At 46.9% G+C, this 16,392-nt stretch overlaps 1 protein-coding gene across 4 annotated transcripts in view; it reads right to left on the bottom strand.

The window, feature by feature from the left end:
• The window catches only part of LOC143424502 (uncharacterized), a 359,685-nt gene that overhangs the window by 2,622 nt on the left and 340,671 nt on the right, over positions 1-16,392 (bottom strand). The window contains exons 4-8 of one of the 4 annotated variants that reach the window (XM_076896581.1): positions 10,918-11,066; positions 5,803-10,776; positions 5,333-5,497; positions 3,591-3,738; positions 258-504 (exon numbers count right to left, since the gene is read on the bottom strand). In XM_076896581.1, the coding sequence (XP_076752696.1) occupies positions 258-504; positions 3,591-3,738; positions 5,333-5,497; positions 5,803-10,776; positions 10,918-11,066 (5,683 nt within the window). Of the gene's footprint in view, positions 1-257; positions 505-3,590; positions 3,739-4,562; positions 5,498-5,802; positions 10,777-10,917; positions 11,067-16,392 lie in introns of those variants that run through there. The other 3 variants (XM_076896582.1, XM_076896583.1, XM_076896580.1) reach the window with 3 other exon arrangements.

The raw sequence follows: 16,392 nt of genomic DNA, 5'->3' as shown, positions 1-16,392 counted from the left end.
CTATCGTAAGGAAGAGATGCATGCAACATCAAGTGTACATCGTTCACGCCCTATATAAGAGATACAGGTACAGGTAAGAGAGCAGCGAAGCTCGAAGTCGAACAGAACGGAAAACGGCCGCGAGACGCGTCGAATGCCGCGTGGTCGTTCCGTAAATCGTGATCGTTCATCCCCACGGTACTCTTTGCCCTCGACAAAAGGGCTCGTTTAATTAACGGCTCTGATAATTAATCCCCGATCGAGGTGGTGCGACTCACTTCCTAAACTTTTTTCGCGCACGATGGTGCGCCTCGAGGCCTTCGGAGAGGGACTTGAGAGCCTTGACCTCGACCTGGCTCCGACCGCCCCCGCCCCCGTACCAACGGACCCAGACAGTCATGGTGCCCGGTGGGCCCAAAGACTCGACCTTGCCCGGCCACGCCGGACTTCCTCTTGCGGCGCCCCACACTAGCTCACCCACTTCCAGTATCCTCTGGCTCTTCTCCTCCGACTTTGTCTCAGCTACTAAAGGGTTTTTGAAAACAAGGCACACGGTGTTTTCTTTCGATCTCTCTATTGTCTCACCCTCTCTTTCTCTCTCTCTCTCTCTTGCTGCAAGCATCCACACTTCTGATCTCTGTGCACTGGATTCAGCATATGCGGTAGATGGCGAGATACGAGGACTTGGAGAACTTCAAATGCGTTGTGTGGCAATTGTAAAACTATAAAGCTTTCTGTGCGAAATTAGATGCAACATTATAGAAAGATCTGAAATATTTTAGTATCTTTAAATTGTGAGATAAGAATTTTATCCATTTTCAAATGTTCAAATTGGTCACAATTTGGTATCACAAATTGGTATTTCGCAGTCTACTTCACAAGAGTAACGCACCTTTGGGAATTTTAACTAAATACACGCCTCACTTGGGTAAAGTTCCAGGTAATATATATCTAAATTCAAATGCTTGGTAATTTTTCGCATGGTTCTGAGTTTTATAAACGACGATGTATATGTACGTATATGCCACTTGAGACTTTATTCAGAAAGGAAGGGTGTTTTAATCCCAAACACGGCAGCCTTCATATTTCCACAGTGATAACAAACCTCTACCGCGTCCAGCGTACAAAGATCAGCAATTTTCAGCTTTCCATTCTCTCTCCGAATCTCTCTCACTTTTGCACCAATTCGCGCCACAACTCTTGGCCCCCAAAGAGTGATATTTTGATCGAACGCGGTGAACGGGGTGAGACCAAAACTCATCCGGGAAAGCAAGACAAGCCTCGCGGGATCGTGTGCTTCGATCGAACTTTAAATTAATTCTCTCTGATTTAATTAAATCGCTCAACTCAATATAGAATACCTTCGAACACTTTGCATTTAATTCAACGGAAATTAACTGAATAAACTACTTAAGGATCGTTACACAAATATCTAAAAATCTTAAAAGGCTACAATTCTTAAGATCCAACATTTTTTATTATACTTCGCAAATTTTACGAAGTCACGATGGTTCATCGCAAATACTATATACGCGTCACGATCCCGCGAACATACGTCGCGGTTAAAATTGTGTGTTAATTTTGATGAACAGGTGCAACGCATAACAGCGAAATGAGTATGCTCTTGGGTGCGTGCCTTACGGAAATACTGGATTCCTTCGTCGGTACCCTAACTGGGCTACACCGCTACGTCCGTATCGGTAGGGTTGTCTCACGCAATTTTAATGTGCTTCTTGCTCGCGCGTGTGCTCGTTAAAAAATGATTAGTAGCTTCATTCAAATGGTGGTAGGCGAGAATCAGTGGCAAAAATTAGGTACCAGACGGTTCGAACGCATGCAACGACATCCGTCCATCCTCTCTACTTCCGGTCAAACGATCGCGAGTGCAAATCCTCCCTCGACGTATTCCGACGCCTCTTCTCCCATCGCGTCTCGTTCGTAACTTTCGCGAGTAAATCTCCACCGTGAGCGGATCGTAAACGCCAAGATCCACGGTACGCGTCGGATCATCGTTTCAGGTTACTTCCGTTTTTTTTCTATTTTCTTTTCTCGAAACGTTCGAACCATAAATCGAACCGCGAAACACGAACGCGATAAAGCCGCGGATTTACGTGACAAATCTCCGTGCACGCGACACCCGCGGGTTCTCAGGTTTGCCAGGGGACAAAGGGAACGAACCCGCCCAAAGATTATGCGCATGCGACACGGGGGAGACGCGGGGGTGATTATGTACAAGTGACACGGTGGTAAATAAAACCGGTGAGCCACACCCGCGCCAAAAAAATGAACTGGTTGAAGCACCTCGGCGCCATTCAATGGCACGTGACGATTGCATGGGCGATGGTGATGTATTAACAAACCTGACAGCCAATTAGTAGAAAAAAGGGAAAAAAAAACAGAAAAAAAAAGGAATGGACGCAACAAATTTTTCCGATGGAAATTATTTACAGTTTATTAATTGAACGTCACCGGCGTTACGTTTGTTGCAGCAGAAGCATCGAGTCTCTCTCGGGACTTCGCAACGGACAGAAATGTTTTAGTATTGACACTACTTACCTGCTTCGAGTGCTTGCGAATAGATCGAAACGATCTTTTTACCGTCGATCGTACGGCGATCCGGTTTTCGAATGACAAATTGAAAGAAAAATTTTGCGGAGATATTCACAAGCGAAAAGGAATATTTCTCGTTTCTTTGACATTCAAATAAAGAATTTTCTTATTCAATTTTACGATGTTAGAGTAAAGAATGGATCTTCTTGTCGAAAGGAAAATATTCCTTTTCCTGGGTATTCAAATAAGGTGTATTTTCAAATACATTAATCGAATTAGTGATGAATATTTCGAAAACAATTACACGTATGTGGGTGATTTTTCTTACATATTTAGGAGTATTAGATTTGAAACTGATTACATCTCGAACGTTACTTAGAAAGCATTTCCAAAGCGTGCACGATGCAAGAAGCAATAATTGATCGTACGTGCACTATTCATGCAGCGGAAGATGAAGAGGCGATATTCATGAACACCAATTACGAACCAAATTATGTACAAAAGAAGGCATGCTTCGTCGTTGAGACACGGGGGAAGACACGTGTCTCTAAATGACGTGTTAACGATCAAAAGTGTTAGAGCCAGAAGCATTCTTAATACTAACGATCATCGTATAGTGACCATTGACAAGCAACGTGACATTTTCCTCGGATAAATGGTATCTATAAAACGATCATGCATTAAATCTTGTCTCTATTAATTACATTACTTGTCAATGCAGAACTACCACCAGACACCACATTGATAAAGTAACTTTTATAATAACAACTCACACTATAAAATGTACAGACGTATCAAAATTAATTAATTAGAGTCTTGAATAAAATTTAACAATCATAATTTTGAACAAAGTTTAATAATTACGGTAAAGTTTGTTTCCGTTATAAAAATTTGTACTAACCGAAACTGTGCTTAACCGAACGATACAGATTTCTCTCAGAGAAGTAGGTCATCCGATTATCAAAGTTGATTATCAAATTGTGGTTCCTACGCTGTGTATAGCCGAGCTGTTCATATGACTAAATTACGATTAACGTCTAAGAATACCATACAATACTGACCATCTTGGTCTTCATGCAGAGTAGAATGCATGGAATGGATGGAGTCCAGCTTTCGCTTGATTCCGCGGCCGAGGGCATGCTCCCTGCCCTCGCACCTCACCGTGCTCACCACACCTTCGGCTTGCTTCAACGTCTCTGACGTATAGATCTGTCAAATACAACTCGATCAACTCAGGCACAAGCCTACCAAGTCACATGCTAATATCATTTCAATCTATCGTCCGGCATATTGCTCGTCTCTCTTTTCGTTTTGCGAATAAACCCATGTCTCTCTTCCTCCGGCAAGATCCTCATCGTTCTTTCGACCGAGCGTGAAAAACATAAGTTGAACGATTACGTCAAACGAAACGAAACAACGAAACTGAACAGACTCCGCACTCGGAACGGAACGAATTTTTGGGTAAAAACGCGTATGAGAACGCGTTCAAGCGGTTTGGAGAATTGTGTCGCGTTGGAAACTTACGTTTTGTACGCTATGGATGGCCGAATTAGATGACACGTTGAAATTTCATTCTTAGAGGCATGCAAACGAGAAATGGTACCATGATGACAAAATACAAACTTCGATTACGCATGCTCATTGCAAGGTACTTTTCTATAATCGTTTTCAATAATCAGGAAATCATGATAATTTTGATGAAAATCGTATTGTTTAGCAAAAATTTATTTTTTCTCTGTTTGCCATTATATAAAGAACCATATTTCTTTTTTTTTTTTTTGTTCAGCGAATTCGTTAACACACGGTTGATCATACAAGTTACATTATTGCAACGTACGTTTTTAAATAATAATGCTAAGAGGGGGCCAGTCGAAGGTCGCGCAGCCCGACAGAATGTTCGTGCGCGTGTTTAAAAATGAACAACGTTAAATACAAACTAATTACAAACTTAATAGTATCGATATTGAGACGCGTGATATCTGCCCCTCCGCGAAGGGGAATGCCATACTCTGAGGTTCAGCGATATTTGAAAATGTACAGAAATGAAATCGATCGACCCGTACCGAAAGAAAGATGCTCAGTCCTCCGACGATGAGTCCGTGTCCTCATCGTCGTCAGCCTCTTGCGCGTACACGAATTGATTGTAAACGTATGGATTCATATAGGCCTGTTTGTTAGGCGAATAGTTAACGACAGCAATGCTATTAGGATCAGACCTATAGTTATACAAATGCGGGTAAAGACCAGCGGGCGCAGCGATGCCGATATTTACAAATTTCTGATAGCCCTCGGTCTGAGGGCAGTAAGGGATGCCAATGCTCTCGCCCTCCAGAGGTTTCTCCTCCGAGTTTCGATCGACCTCGTCCTGGTCCGCGGCGTGTTGCGCGGCCTGCGAATCGATTTGATCGGGCCCGACGCAGCTCTTACTATCGAACTTCGTCTGGGGCAACATCGTGTAATGCGCATGGTCTGGCACTAAAGTTTGCTGTCGATAAACGTTCGTGTTGGGAACATAATGCTGGCTATGATAGAGGATCGGCTGATAATGACCGTGACCTAGAACCGACAGCGTATTGACGTCCATCTCTGTGTAAGAGACGTTTGTCATTTCTTTAGAGACGGTTGGCTGATCTTCGACGGGTGAGTGGTCCATTGTGTCTGAATATATGGAATGATTTGGTGATGATGTGTCCATATGCTCCTGTGAGTCAGCGTATGTGTTTTCGGGGTGTGTCGTATCGGCTGGCTGGTGCATGTCTGTTAGGGTTAGATGACGGTTGACCTGCTCTACATGGCTACCAACCTGGATCCCAGTAGTCACCGTCGACTCCACGTACGTTTTCCCGTGGAGACCCGGCTGACTAAGCGTGATCTCCTTCGTGGTGATACCCTGAATCCTCCAATCTTCCGACGCCACTGGCACGTCGCCTGAGTCGGGTTCGCTACTTGACACGCAATGAACCATTGGCTGTAAACGCAAACTAATATTTAAACCGTTCGATCGAGCCACGTTATCATCGTGCAAGTAGCACAATTATTTATCTTCAAACTTAATGTAATACTTATTACGAAATTCCGTCAGATCGGACAACAATTTTCTATCGTTTCTTGGCTTACAAATATTTGTATTAAAATAATTCACATTAAAATTACGTACGAGTAGAGCAATCGATATAGTTTTAACGCGAAGCGTTTCAATAAATATACAATTTAAGTAATAAACCGACAAGTTTCACGTTTATTTAATAGTTGAAAACGTAAATTCGGTATTACCGTTGACGACGAATGGTGTCTAGCAGTAATGGGTGGCGCAGGTGAGGCTGCTCCATGGGTCGTGGTATCCACAGCGGGGCTGTTCGACCTTTGGCTGTTCCCAGGACTGTGCGTGGTGGTATCCGGTGGCGATCCTTGCCGCATCATGGCCGACTGCGCGATGTTCGCTTGGTTCCCAGCCGTTTGCGTGGAAACCGAGTGTCTCGCCATCAGTGGACTGTGCTGATCGTTCTGCTGACCGGTTTTCTCGACGACCGTCGTGCTACTGCTGGCGAGTACGTACTGTTGCTGTTCGACGTTCTGCTCCGAGGACGGTGAATTGACGCTGCTCTTCGGCGAGGTGGGCGCTTTGCCTTGGATCATCCCAGAGCTGAGAATGTACGACTGATTGTGGTCGATGTTCAACGAAGGATCGACCCCGGTCCCGTTCGAGGCTGCTGCTTGAAAATTGGGTATCTGATTGTTGGAGACCATGGTCGTTTGCTGCTGGACGATCGTCGTGTTCTGCTGGACGAACGTTGTGTTCTGCTGGTTCGAGGCCGACGAAACGGCAATGTTCTGCGCGGTCCCGCAAGGTACCATCAACGTCTGCCCGTTCATCTGTATGAACTCCTGCTGGCTCTGCATGTTCGTCGGACGCACCTGCGAGGTGTTGAACGTCACCTGCTGATTAGGACTGACGTTCGCCACTATCGGGCTAAGCTGGTTCCCGAACGACGTGGTCCCGTTCACCAGAAACTGGCTACTGTTCGGAGAGAGGAACTGCGCGCCTGGACTGTGTTGCTGAATAATTTTGCCGCCAGTCGCTTGCGGCGCACGGATCACCATTCCAGCAGGACCAGCTGCTAAAATACTCTGACTCGGATTGAATATCCCGCTGTGGCTCTGCACTGGCGTCAACACGTTCTGCCCGTTCACGTTCTGTATCTGCAGCTGCATGCCAATGTTCCCTGTATCCTGCAGCAAGGTGGCCGTCCCGTCAGCGGACATGACCATGCTTCCAATACCAGGCACGATGAACTGTTGAATCGTGGGGAAATTTTGAACCATTCCAGTAGCGCCGTTCAGCAGATTCACGGGTTGGAGGAGGTTTATTTGCTGGGTCGGTTGAGGATTCGTTATAATTTGCTGGGCATTGAACTGCGCGGACGTAGTGCCGGCTTGGCCGTTCATCACCAATTGGGCAGGCGCTCCTCCTTTACCTGGGACGATGGTCAACGCTTGCAACATCGGCCCGCCTATGCTTTGGGTCTGGAAGTTCTGCTGCGCGAAGTTCGACTGCGACTGCATCAGCATCCCCGCGTTCTGCTGCGACGAGGCGATGTGCAGCATCGAGGCAACCGTTTGCGGGTTCGCCTTTCGTTTCTTGTACGTCTTCTTCTTGCTTATCGCCGACTCTGGCGACAACAATGCTGGCTGTCGATTCACTATACCCTGGCTAGCGTTCACGTTCCTCGCGACGTCCTGATTCGCGTCCAGAATCGATTGAGCGTTTTGTATCACGTTCCCAGTCGCAACGGTTAGATGCGGTATCTGAACGTTCTGGCCGATGCTGTCCATAGTCATCACACCTGGTTGGATGAGGACAGGAGTCTGAATAGTGTTCACCAGCACCGTGGGCTGCCCGATCACTTGCTGAGCTACACCCACGGCAGGGATCACTTGACTAACAGCTCCCGTTACACTGGTAACCATCGGCGAAACCGACAACGGTGGCATCGAGCTCGAATTCGAAATGATTTTTGGTGGAGGAGGCGCCATCACGCCGTTGATTCCTGACCCAGTGCTGGCCATTATAAGCTGACCACCGTTCGACACCAGTATATGACCGGGTGGTAAGGTCGATCCAGCCGGATGTTTCAGTATCCCACCGGACGTGAGTACATTGTGAACCTGAACGTTCGATTGAGGCTGTTGCGCAGGTTGTTGCTGCTGTTGCTGATTCTGCGGCTGAACCGGTGAACTGGTACTAGCCTGAGGTACCTGTATGCTACTAACGACGCTTTGAACCATCTCCAACGGCGACTTCGAGACGCTTATCGCTATAGACGGTTGACTGGTTGGAAGCGAGGAAGTCGTAGCAACGGTAGTGTTTTGTACATTCGTTAAGGTAGTCGAGGACGCTTGATGCTGCGGTTTATTCGAGAGTAGATCTGGTATAGCGGGATTCGGTATTCCAGAGGGCGTATTTATAGAAACAGTGGCTGTGTTAGCCCTTCCAGCCAGCACGGACGTGATGGTATTACTGCTAACAGTGTGCCCGCTCGCCATTGTAGTTATCACCGACGATGCACCAGCGAAATTGTTGATTGGCACCCGCGAGACAGCGTTCACGGTGTGCGGATGCGGTTGATATCCATCCAACGACGACTGTCTCGTTGTCTGCCTTTTCGTAATTTGAGGCGCCATATTGTCCGTGCCGGACGTGGATGTTTGCGACGACGACGTGCTGGAAGGAACTACATTCGAACTCGTCGCAGCGGAGCAGGGCGTTTCCGAGCGTTGCTCCGGTGCCGCGCTGCTCACCGAAGACTGCGATGGTTGCTGCGCTTGAGGCGTTAAGGGTTGAGATGGCACTTGACCAGACGTAGAATGCGAATGAGGTGTTGGCGGTTGCGAGTAACTATGCGGCGTCGACGGCTGGGACGAGATGAGACTCTGGGGTGTCGCTGGTTGGGATATTCCAGGCGTCGACGAAGCTGGCGTGTCCGAATTCGCAGGACTGTTGGTACCAATGGGCGAGCCGTGGCTGGTGCTCACGGTGCCGCCTTGAATCGGTCGCGAGTCAGCCTGCTGTTGGCTGTTCTGATACTGTTCACCGAACGTAGAAGACGTGACGGGATCCTCGCGTTGGTCTGAATGCATCAGGTACTGGCGTTGCATTTGCTGCTTGTATTGATCCTGCACGTAGGACTGAGTATCAGCACTGGTGACGCAACCTTGGCAAGGACTGTTCTCCGAGTCGGTCCCACCGCTGCTCGACGTCGGTGTCATGCTACTGTGCACGACAACGGGCGAGGTCGCGTGGTTCTTCACGGAGTTGAACGTCGACGTGCTCGTAGGGCTAGCGCCGGAGGAAGGCTTTGGTTGCGGAAGATAAGTGTTGTTAGGCAAGTACGATGCTTGATTCGTTTGCGACGTTTTCGAGTTGTTGACCATCCCCACTTGGGAACTGCTGACACCGGTTTGCCTTGATATCGTGCTGTTCAACAGAGCAGTCTGCTGCGCGAGGTAACCGCTTGGGTCTTCCAAAAACGAGGGACCACTGCTGTTTACGGTCGAGCCGATTTGATTGTTGTTCTGTTGATTTTTCTCGTTGAACTCGTCGACTGGACTCGACGCCGGTTGATCGAGGCTGTTGTTCCGCCCGTCCGTGACGCCGTGCTGACGTTGTTTCTTTATCATTATTTTGCTCGACTTCGCCTTCTTGCGCGCCACTTCGTCGGTCCAGGTAGACGCCTGTGGAATGTGATGATGCAGAGGTGGGACACGATCGAACGAGTTGCAGGTGATGTTCTGGACCGTGGCGAGGGAAGGCTGATGAGAACCCGAGGCTGACCGATTCTGTTGCCAAGGTGGTGTTCTCGAGTTGAAATGCACGTTACTGGGCTGCCCATTTGGTCCCATTGCAGACTGCGTTTCGACAGCGTGATTGGTATTTGGGCTCCTTCCGGCTACATTGGATAAAGCGTATTGTTGCTGATGTTTAACATCGACAACGGTTCCCTTCGAGGTATCGAAATTTCTCACAGGATACTGAATTTGATTCTGAGTGTACATTCGTTGCATGTTCTCGTGCGGGTTATTCGATAAATTGCCATTTTGAACGACATGGTGCCGTTGTATCGTGTGATTGTGCAACAGAAGCTGCTGCTGTTGCTGTTGCTGCTGTTGCTGCTGCTGTTGCTGCTGCTGCTGCTGCTGTTGCATCTGTTTCGCGTTCAAATCGTCGTCCGTCACGGAAGGCGTACGATTGTGTCTGTTCTGCATGTCTGTGGTGTTCATCACAGAACCGGAGGTTTGCTGCTGCATCACGTCTAACGAATGGTGATTCAGCTGTTGATTAGGATACTGAGATTGCACGCACACCTGAGGTACTTGTTGTTGATGCTGATGCTGTTGCTGTTGCTGTAACTGCTGTATCTGCATTTGAAAGTGGTCAGCTGGTTGCGTCTGCATCACGTGCTGATTCGTTTGATGCTGCTGCGTTTGTTGCTGCAACTGATGCTGATGAATTTGGTGCAGCTGCGGATGCAGGGTCGACTGAACCGTCACTTGCGAAGGTTGCATGTGATGCACATAATTTTCCGTCGAATGTTGAGGATAGTTGCTCGACTGCTGGTCGACTTCTTGAGTTAAATGCTGTTGCTGCTGCTGTTGCTGTTGCATCTTATGCTTTTGCATTTGCTGCATGTGCATCTGCTGTTGCTGCTGCTGTTGTTGATTCAAATGTTCCTGTTGCTGCATCACGTGCAGCGGTTGTTGATTTAATTGATTCAGATAGTGTGGCGATTGCTGTTGAGTTAATTGGTTCACTATGGCATTCTGATGTTGCTGCTGTTCGTGCTGCTGTAGAATCTGCATATGTTGCATCTGCTGATGGTGAGGCAACAACTGTTGCGATTGCTGTTGCTGTTGTTGCTGCTGCTGCTGCTGCTGCTGCTGAGATATATGCTGCTGCATAAGCTGCTGTTGTTGCTGCTGCTGCTGTTGTAGTATAAGTTGTTGGTGTTGCTGTTGCAGCAGTTGCTGCTGTTGCTGAGTCATGTTGTTAAAATTGGCGCACTGCTGATTCATGATCAGCGAATTTCCCATTAGCATCCCCGACATATTATGCTGACTTAACCTTTGCTGAGGATTTCTCGTTGCACAGCCGTTTATGTCTTGATTCTGCGAGGGCGAGTTTAATGTTTGATGGCAAATTTGTTGATTGTTTTGCTGAACTTGCAAATTGGGAATCGCAATTGGCCACACCTGAAACACGTAAAATATTCACGTGTGAGGGCGATACTCGATGGTACAAGCGAATAATGGAATACAATTTATATTTAGAATAGGCATCGAATTATTGAAACGATCGATACAATTTCAAGGTAATGAAACTTATCACATTACCTGCGATCCATTTGGCACAGGCGATCCTTGTACTCCAGATGCCGCAACAATGGCCCTTTCCCGATGTGCCATCAATTGCGAGACCGAGACACCGGAGAAAATATTTCCTATTGCCCCTATTTTTCTCTTCTTTTTCTTGTTCAAGCCATCTGCAAAATAAAATGAAATTCACATTGATAGGGTGCTTCGATCGATTTTAAATAACCGTAAGCTTAACAATGTAACGAGTCGTGTTAATTGGAAATAGGACAACTCGTTGAAATCGTGGACAACTGAAATACCACTGATCTTCTAAATTGTAATTTTAACTTTTCGGTTATTAATCAAGCTCTTCTTTTGTGAAGACTTTTTAAATAAACACGTGTTCCGTTTATTAACAATTCTAGGATTTGCATCCTTTTAATCCACTAAAGTTGCTTTCAGATATATTTCGCTTTTAAATTAATATTCGCACTTCTTAAAAATGTCTAATAACTATTAATTTGAATTTATCTATTAAAAAAGTAAAGTTAGTTATTTAAAAGTATTCTCATAAATTATTGGCATATGTTTCAGTGTACTTTTAATAAAAATAATTAAAGCTATGCAACATTAATAAAGATATTTCCATCGAATTACACGTTAATATGACTCTTAATGAGTATACACAACGACCATTGTACCATTCGCTCTTCAGTATCTATTTCGTTATTCACAACTGAAATATTTCGCGTAATAAAAATAGAAAAATGATTTATAACAGTTTTGTATCGTTGTTTGAAAAAAAAGGAACGAAAGAATCTACCAAAAGAAAAAAAGATAATATAAAACGAAACGAATAACTGTTCTCATTTCAGGTTCAAGTGAAACTGTGAAAGTCTCCGCAAGCAATGGCCGACTAGCTACCATAACAAGCGTTTACACTACGAAATTACCTTGATGTACGAAGATAACGAAAAGCGGAATGGCAAAGGGGTTGGTTCTCGACGGCGGTCTTTTATCCGTAAGCCTACAGCGGATAATTATTCTCCACGGTTTCAATGAGGGAAGATAATTCGAAAGCGGGAGTAGCGCGATGAGGAAGACGAGGAGAACGGATGGGCGAACGAGAGGTAGAGGGTGGACGTAATAATGAATCCATCTAGAAGCGAGGCCAGGCTGTCTGCAACGGCAAGTAGTTTAACCCGATTTTCAAGGGGGCGAAGATTTGCGTTAAAATCTTTGAAACATCTCGTGGCTTCGGGAGGAGGCTGCAGCGCGAGCGCGTAAAATCCCCCTCGTCCTTTCGCCACCCCAAATCTGCAATCAATGACTTACAGCTATAAACACCGCCGCCGTTAAATCTGACGAAGCAGAGACGACGCAGCAATTACTGGGTACGGTTCATCGCTTAAGGACATTCGAAACTTGATCTTTAAAGCAATGAAATACGACATCGGAGATTCCCTCGGAATAAAGTTCCACGTTTTCGCCCCCTCACATCCCACGCTATACATTTCCCATCTACCAAACTACCCCTGTTGCAACATCCATAAAAATATTTTCCTATACGTAGCAAATGTTATCTCGAATAATACACAAGATACAACGACGATTTGAAATCGTGATACAAAAGAAGATCCCTGATCTCTCATAAACACACAACGGGTCATACGAGACTCTCGAGAGTATGCTGACCAAAAATCGTCCCCATCGCTGTCGAGCAGCTCCCGCGGTACGAATGGTAGCGGCAAACTCGCTTGGCGACAGATTTCGATGATACATCGACCGTCAGAACCGAACCGAGGACCATATGCAACTAGAGTGATCTTCAGGAGCAGAGCGAGGCCCCGTGGCGGTGCTCCTCGCAGGATTCGAAGGGCACTCGAATCACTGGAACCCAATTGAACCCCTGCCAAGGACCGTCTTCCCCAGTTGGCCCATCAGCCTGGTCCCAGCGTGTGGATCGGACGTTACGACGTGGCCGAGCCGTTGATGCGGACTAAACGGAAACAGTGTAAAATGCGCTTGCGCGACCACAAACAGGACGTCGGCCGAGGACGAGCCGGAGGTGGTTTGAAACGGTGTCGGCGGTAGGGGTTGAACATCACTCCGGGGCAGGCGCAAGAATCACAACCGGACACAGACGTTGGACCCGTGTTCCTCTTCTCTCCTCGCCGGTTCCGCATCCTGGCGCCATTGCCTCCTCGTATGAAATTAACCCTTATCAACTCTTTGTCTGCCACCACTACCAACGTCGAGGGGGTCGAACGCGACCGCCGCTGCGCTGCCACCCCGCAAACCCTCCCCCCTGTGTCTCGTTCTCCTCTTCCTGTTCGAGGCCCCTCGTCCACCCCCTCACCAACACCACCGTCGGAACTAACATCGTCGCGTTGACGTCGATGGCAGCGAACGGAGGGCGGATTCTTTCCTCCTCCCGGGACTTATTGATCGCCCGGACGATAAGAAGACACGAGCCGGCCGATTGGTTCCTCTTCCGGGCAGCTCTCGCGGCCACCTCCGCAACCCTGACACGACGACGGAGAGGTGGCCCCTGTCCCGCCGCGGGATTGTAGCAACAGAGATAACCGAATGCAAATTTGTGGATCGTCTGAGGGTCTCGCCTGAGTGAGCTTTAAACTGTCTGCGAGTCGCGCGTTAGGCATACTTGAGCGGCTCTTATCAATGGCCGTCCCGCTCGGTTGCGCGAAACTTCCGATCTGTTTGTTAATTAACGTCCCGTGTTTTTTGGGGGTTGCTTCGTCGACGCGGCTTGCCGAGATTTGAATAAGAGGTCTGTTCTTTTTTAGTTTAAAGGGAGGATATTGCAGCACTTCGTAATTCTATTTTTGCAGCTAAGTTTAAGAAACTTGCGGATATTGAATTTCGGATACGATTGAACAAATAAGGTTTGAAATTGAGAAAAAAGCTTGATTAGAACATCGTATACGCTTCTGTTATATTTCTGTTACCTCGATGGGGCATAAAATAACGCCGTTAAGACCAATATTGCGCCAATAACTGTAAAGCCCCGGCATTTCGATATTTCCAAGAAGTCAACCCCCATACCAGGACAGGGGAGGGAATGCTGAGGGTAGTTACGAGTGCACCAGCCGTGAAATCGTTTTCTGCAGGAGATATGAAACGATGCGGAGCGCATCGCGTCATATTGGTAACACAGCCGTGATCGATCGACTAACAGGGCGTGCTTGTTTATCGCGGGAAATTGTTAACAGGACAGAGAAGACGTAACGGGTGGCGATCGATCTCGTTCACCGTGTCCCGATTCCACGCTGGATACTCCGTTGGTCGCGTTCGCCCCGCGAAATCGGATCGTCGAAATTTATTAACGCATCGACGGACATCTGGTAATCCAACAGGACATCTCGCGTGGAACGTGAAAGTCAATAGTCACGAGCGGTAATCGCGGAACAAACTCTGGAAACGTTGTTTGCGCGCTTTCAACCCTTCGTTCTTCTTATTTTCTCTTTAGTCGCTTCTTCAAGCGCTTTATTTTTTATAGGAATCGAGTTAAGCAATTTCTTCTTCTTTTTCTTTAAAAAAATATCTAATTTTATTGTTACCATATTATGGTTTTTAAAGGGAAATTTAAATTCAAAGTATAATAATCATAAACCAAGAATATTATAACTATATAAAAAATTAATAACTTAATATATATGCTTAACAAATTCGAATTAAAGAACAATCAATAAATATTCTTATTTCATAATTCATACCCCGTTAATTCAGTAATCGACAAATAAAAATCAACGTCAACTCGACAAAGGAATTCAAAGGGTTAAACATTCATCCTCATAACCGAGCGTGTATCAAAAGAACGAGAATAAATTCAGGCAGAGCTAACGAACCGTCGAGATTGCGTTAATAGCGTCGATCGAGTTTCGTTTCTCGTTTCCTCGACCGAATCTCTTCCAGGAGCAGCAGATCCGAAGCCGGACGAAACCGAAAAGAAGAGAGGAGAAATGAAATCGACTTTCGTTATTGAGATTCGTATCCGCGGAACAGCGACGACGATAAAGATTCATTCGATTCCCATCCCCCATCGACCGTGGCTTATTCCTTTCAGTTTCCCCTCCGCGATTCAGGGGGTGTGTGTTTGCACACCACGCGAACGTATTACCTCCGCCGCTGAAATGCCTCGATATACCGGGTAACGCGCGCGAGGGTGGGAAAACGCTGCGCGAAGGGCAAGAGAGGGTGAGTTAGAACGACGTTTCCTCGGACCACGCCGTTTTATATCACCGGAAAATTGGAATCGAACGCGAGCGTCTATGTTAAAACGGCCCTATAAAGTCTCGCGAGTTTCACACACGAGCACGTGTACACAGGATGGGAATCGTAAGTTGTATTACAAGCGACGAGAGGATAAATCCTTGTGTAGAATTAAATCGAAAGCGTTCAAGTATTAAATCGATTAGTTCGCGATGAAAATATTGCGCGTCGCCCTCGTACTGGTTCTTGCGAGGAGGATAGAGTCGGTTAATCGATTATGGTTATGAATGAATAACGAAAATTTGGGGACACGAAGTTAATAAAAAATTTCAATACAACAAACTTCTTTCTCAGTGAGTATATCTCGAATATGTATCTATTATATACCGTATCGAACGAGCAATAAATTATCGCGACTATCACAGTATACTCTGCAAAGAAAGCGATACAGCTTGCTGCGATTCCAGAAGGAAAACCGTGGAGCAATAAAAATCCACGGCGCTGCAGAAAAGATGAAATGAAACGCAGCTGGGAAAGTTGAGCGAGTACGCGATTAAGAACGAGCAACGACGCGCCCTTTGAATCCCTTCTGTTGGCCCCGAGAAACCAGGGAACGATCAAAACACACTCGCGCGTATTTCAATGCACCGTCCCCGGCCATTGTTTCCCTCTACCGCGGGCGAAAAAAATCGTAAACGCACCCCCGCTCGACGCGCACAGGCTCGCCAGGAATAACAGCCGTTTAATTAGCGACGCGACGAAGAAAGGAGAAGACGGAAAAGAGAATAAAGAAGCACGTGGAAAGGGTAGAACGAGGGGAACAAGGGGCGAGGCGAGCTTGCGAGGTCGGTTATAGGATTTAGTAATGAAATCCAGACGGAGAGTTTAGCCGCCGTGGTGATACATCATTCCACCTTCCACCCCCTGAGCAAACGCCTCCATCCACAAGCCTCCACGCAATGCTCGCCACCTCCGAACCTCTTTTGCACACCGACATCGGCTGCTTTAATGCAACCATCCCCCTCTCTGCACGCGAAAAAGATCGTGAAAAAAGCCGGGACGAAGGAGAACGGGGAAGAAAGCGAGACGAAGAGAAGTAGGAAGGGTGGTGGCAACAGATCCTGTTAATGTCGCAATTTCGTCCTTCCTTTTCTTCGTCCCAGGGACTTTTTCCACCCCCCGGTTCGGCGCGCCCTAATGATCGCGGCTCGGCTCGCTGGCCCGCGCTGGGGTAAAAACTTTTGGTCGTCCTCCAATAAAAGTTCCCGCCGCGTGTTTTCT

This window comes from Xylocopa sonorina, chromosome 6, assembly GCF_050948175.1.
Source record: "Xylocopa sonorina isolate GNS202 chromosome 6, iyXylSono1_principal, whole genome shotgun sequence".
NCBI classification, from domain to species: domain Eukaryota; kingdom Metazoa; phylum Arthropoda; class Insecta; order Hymenoptera; family Apidae; genus Xylocopa; species Xylocopa sonorina.
The sequence above is the reverse complement of the archived record's forward strand: the minus strand, read 5'-3'. Positions and strand labels throughout refer to the sequence as shown.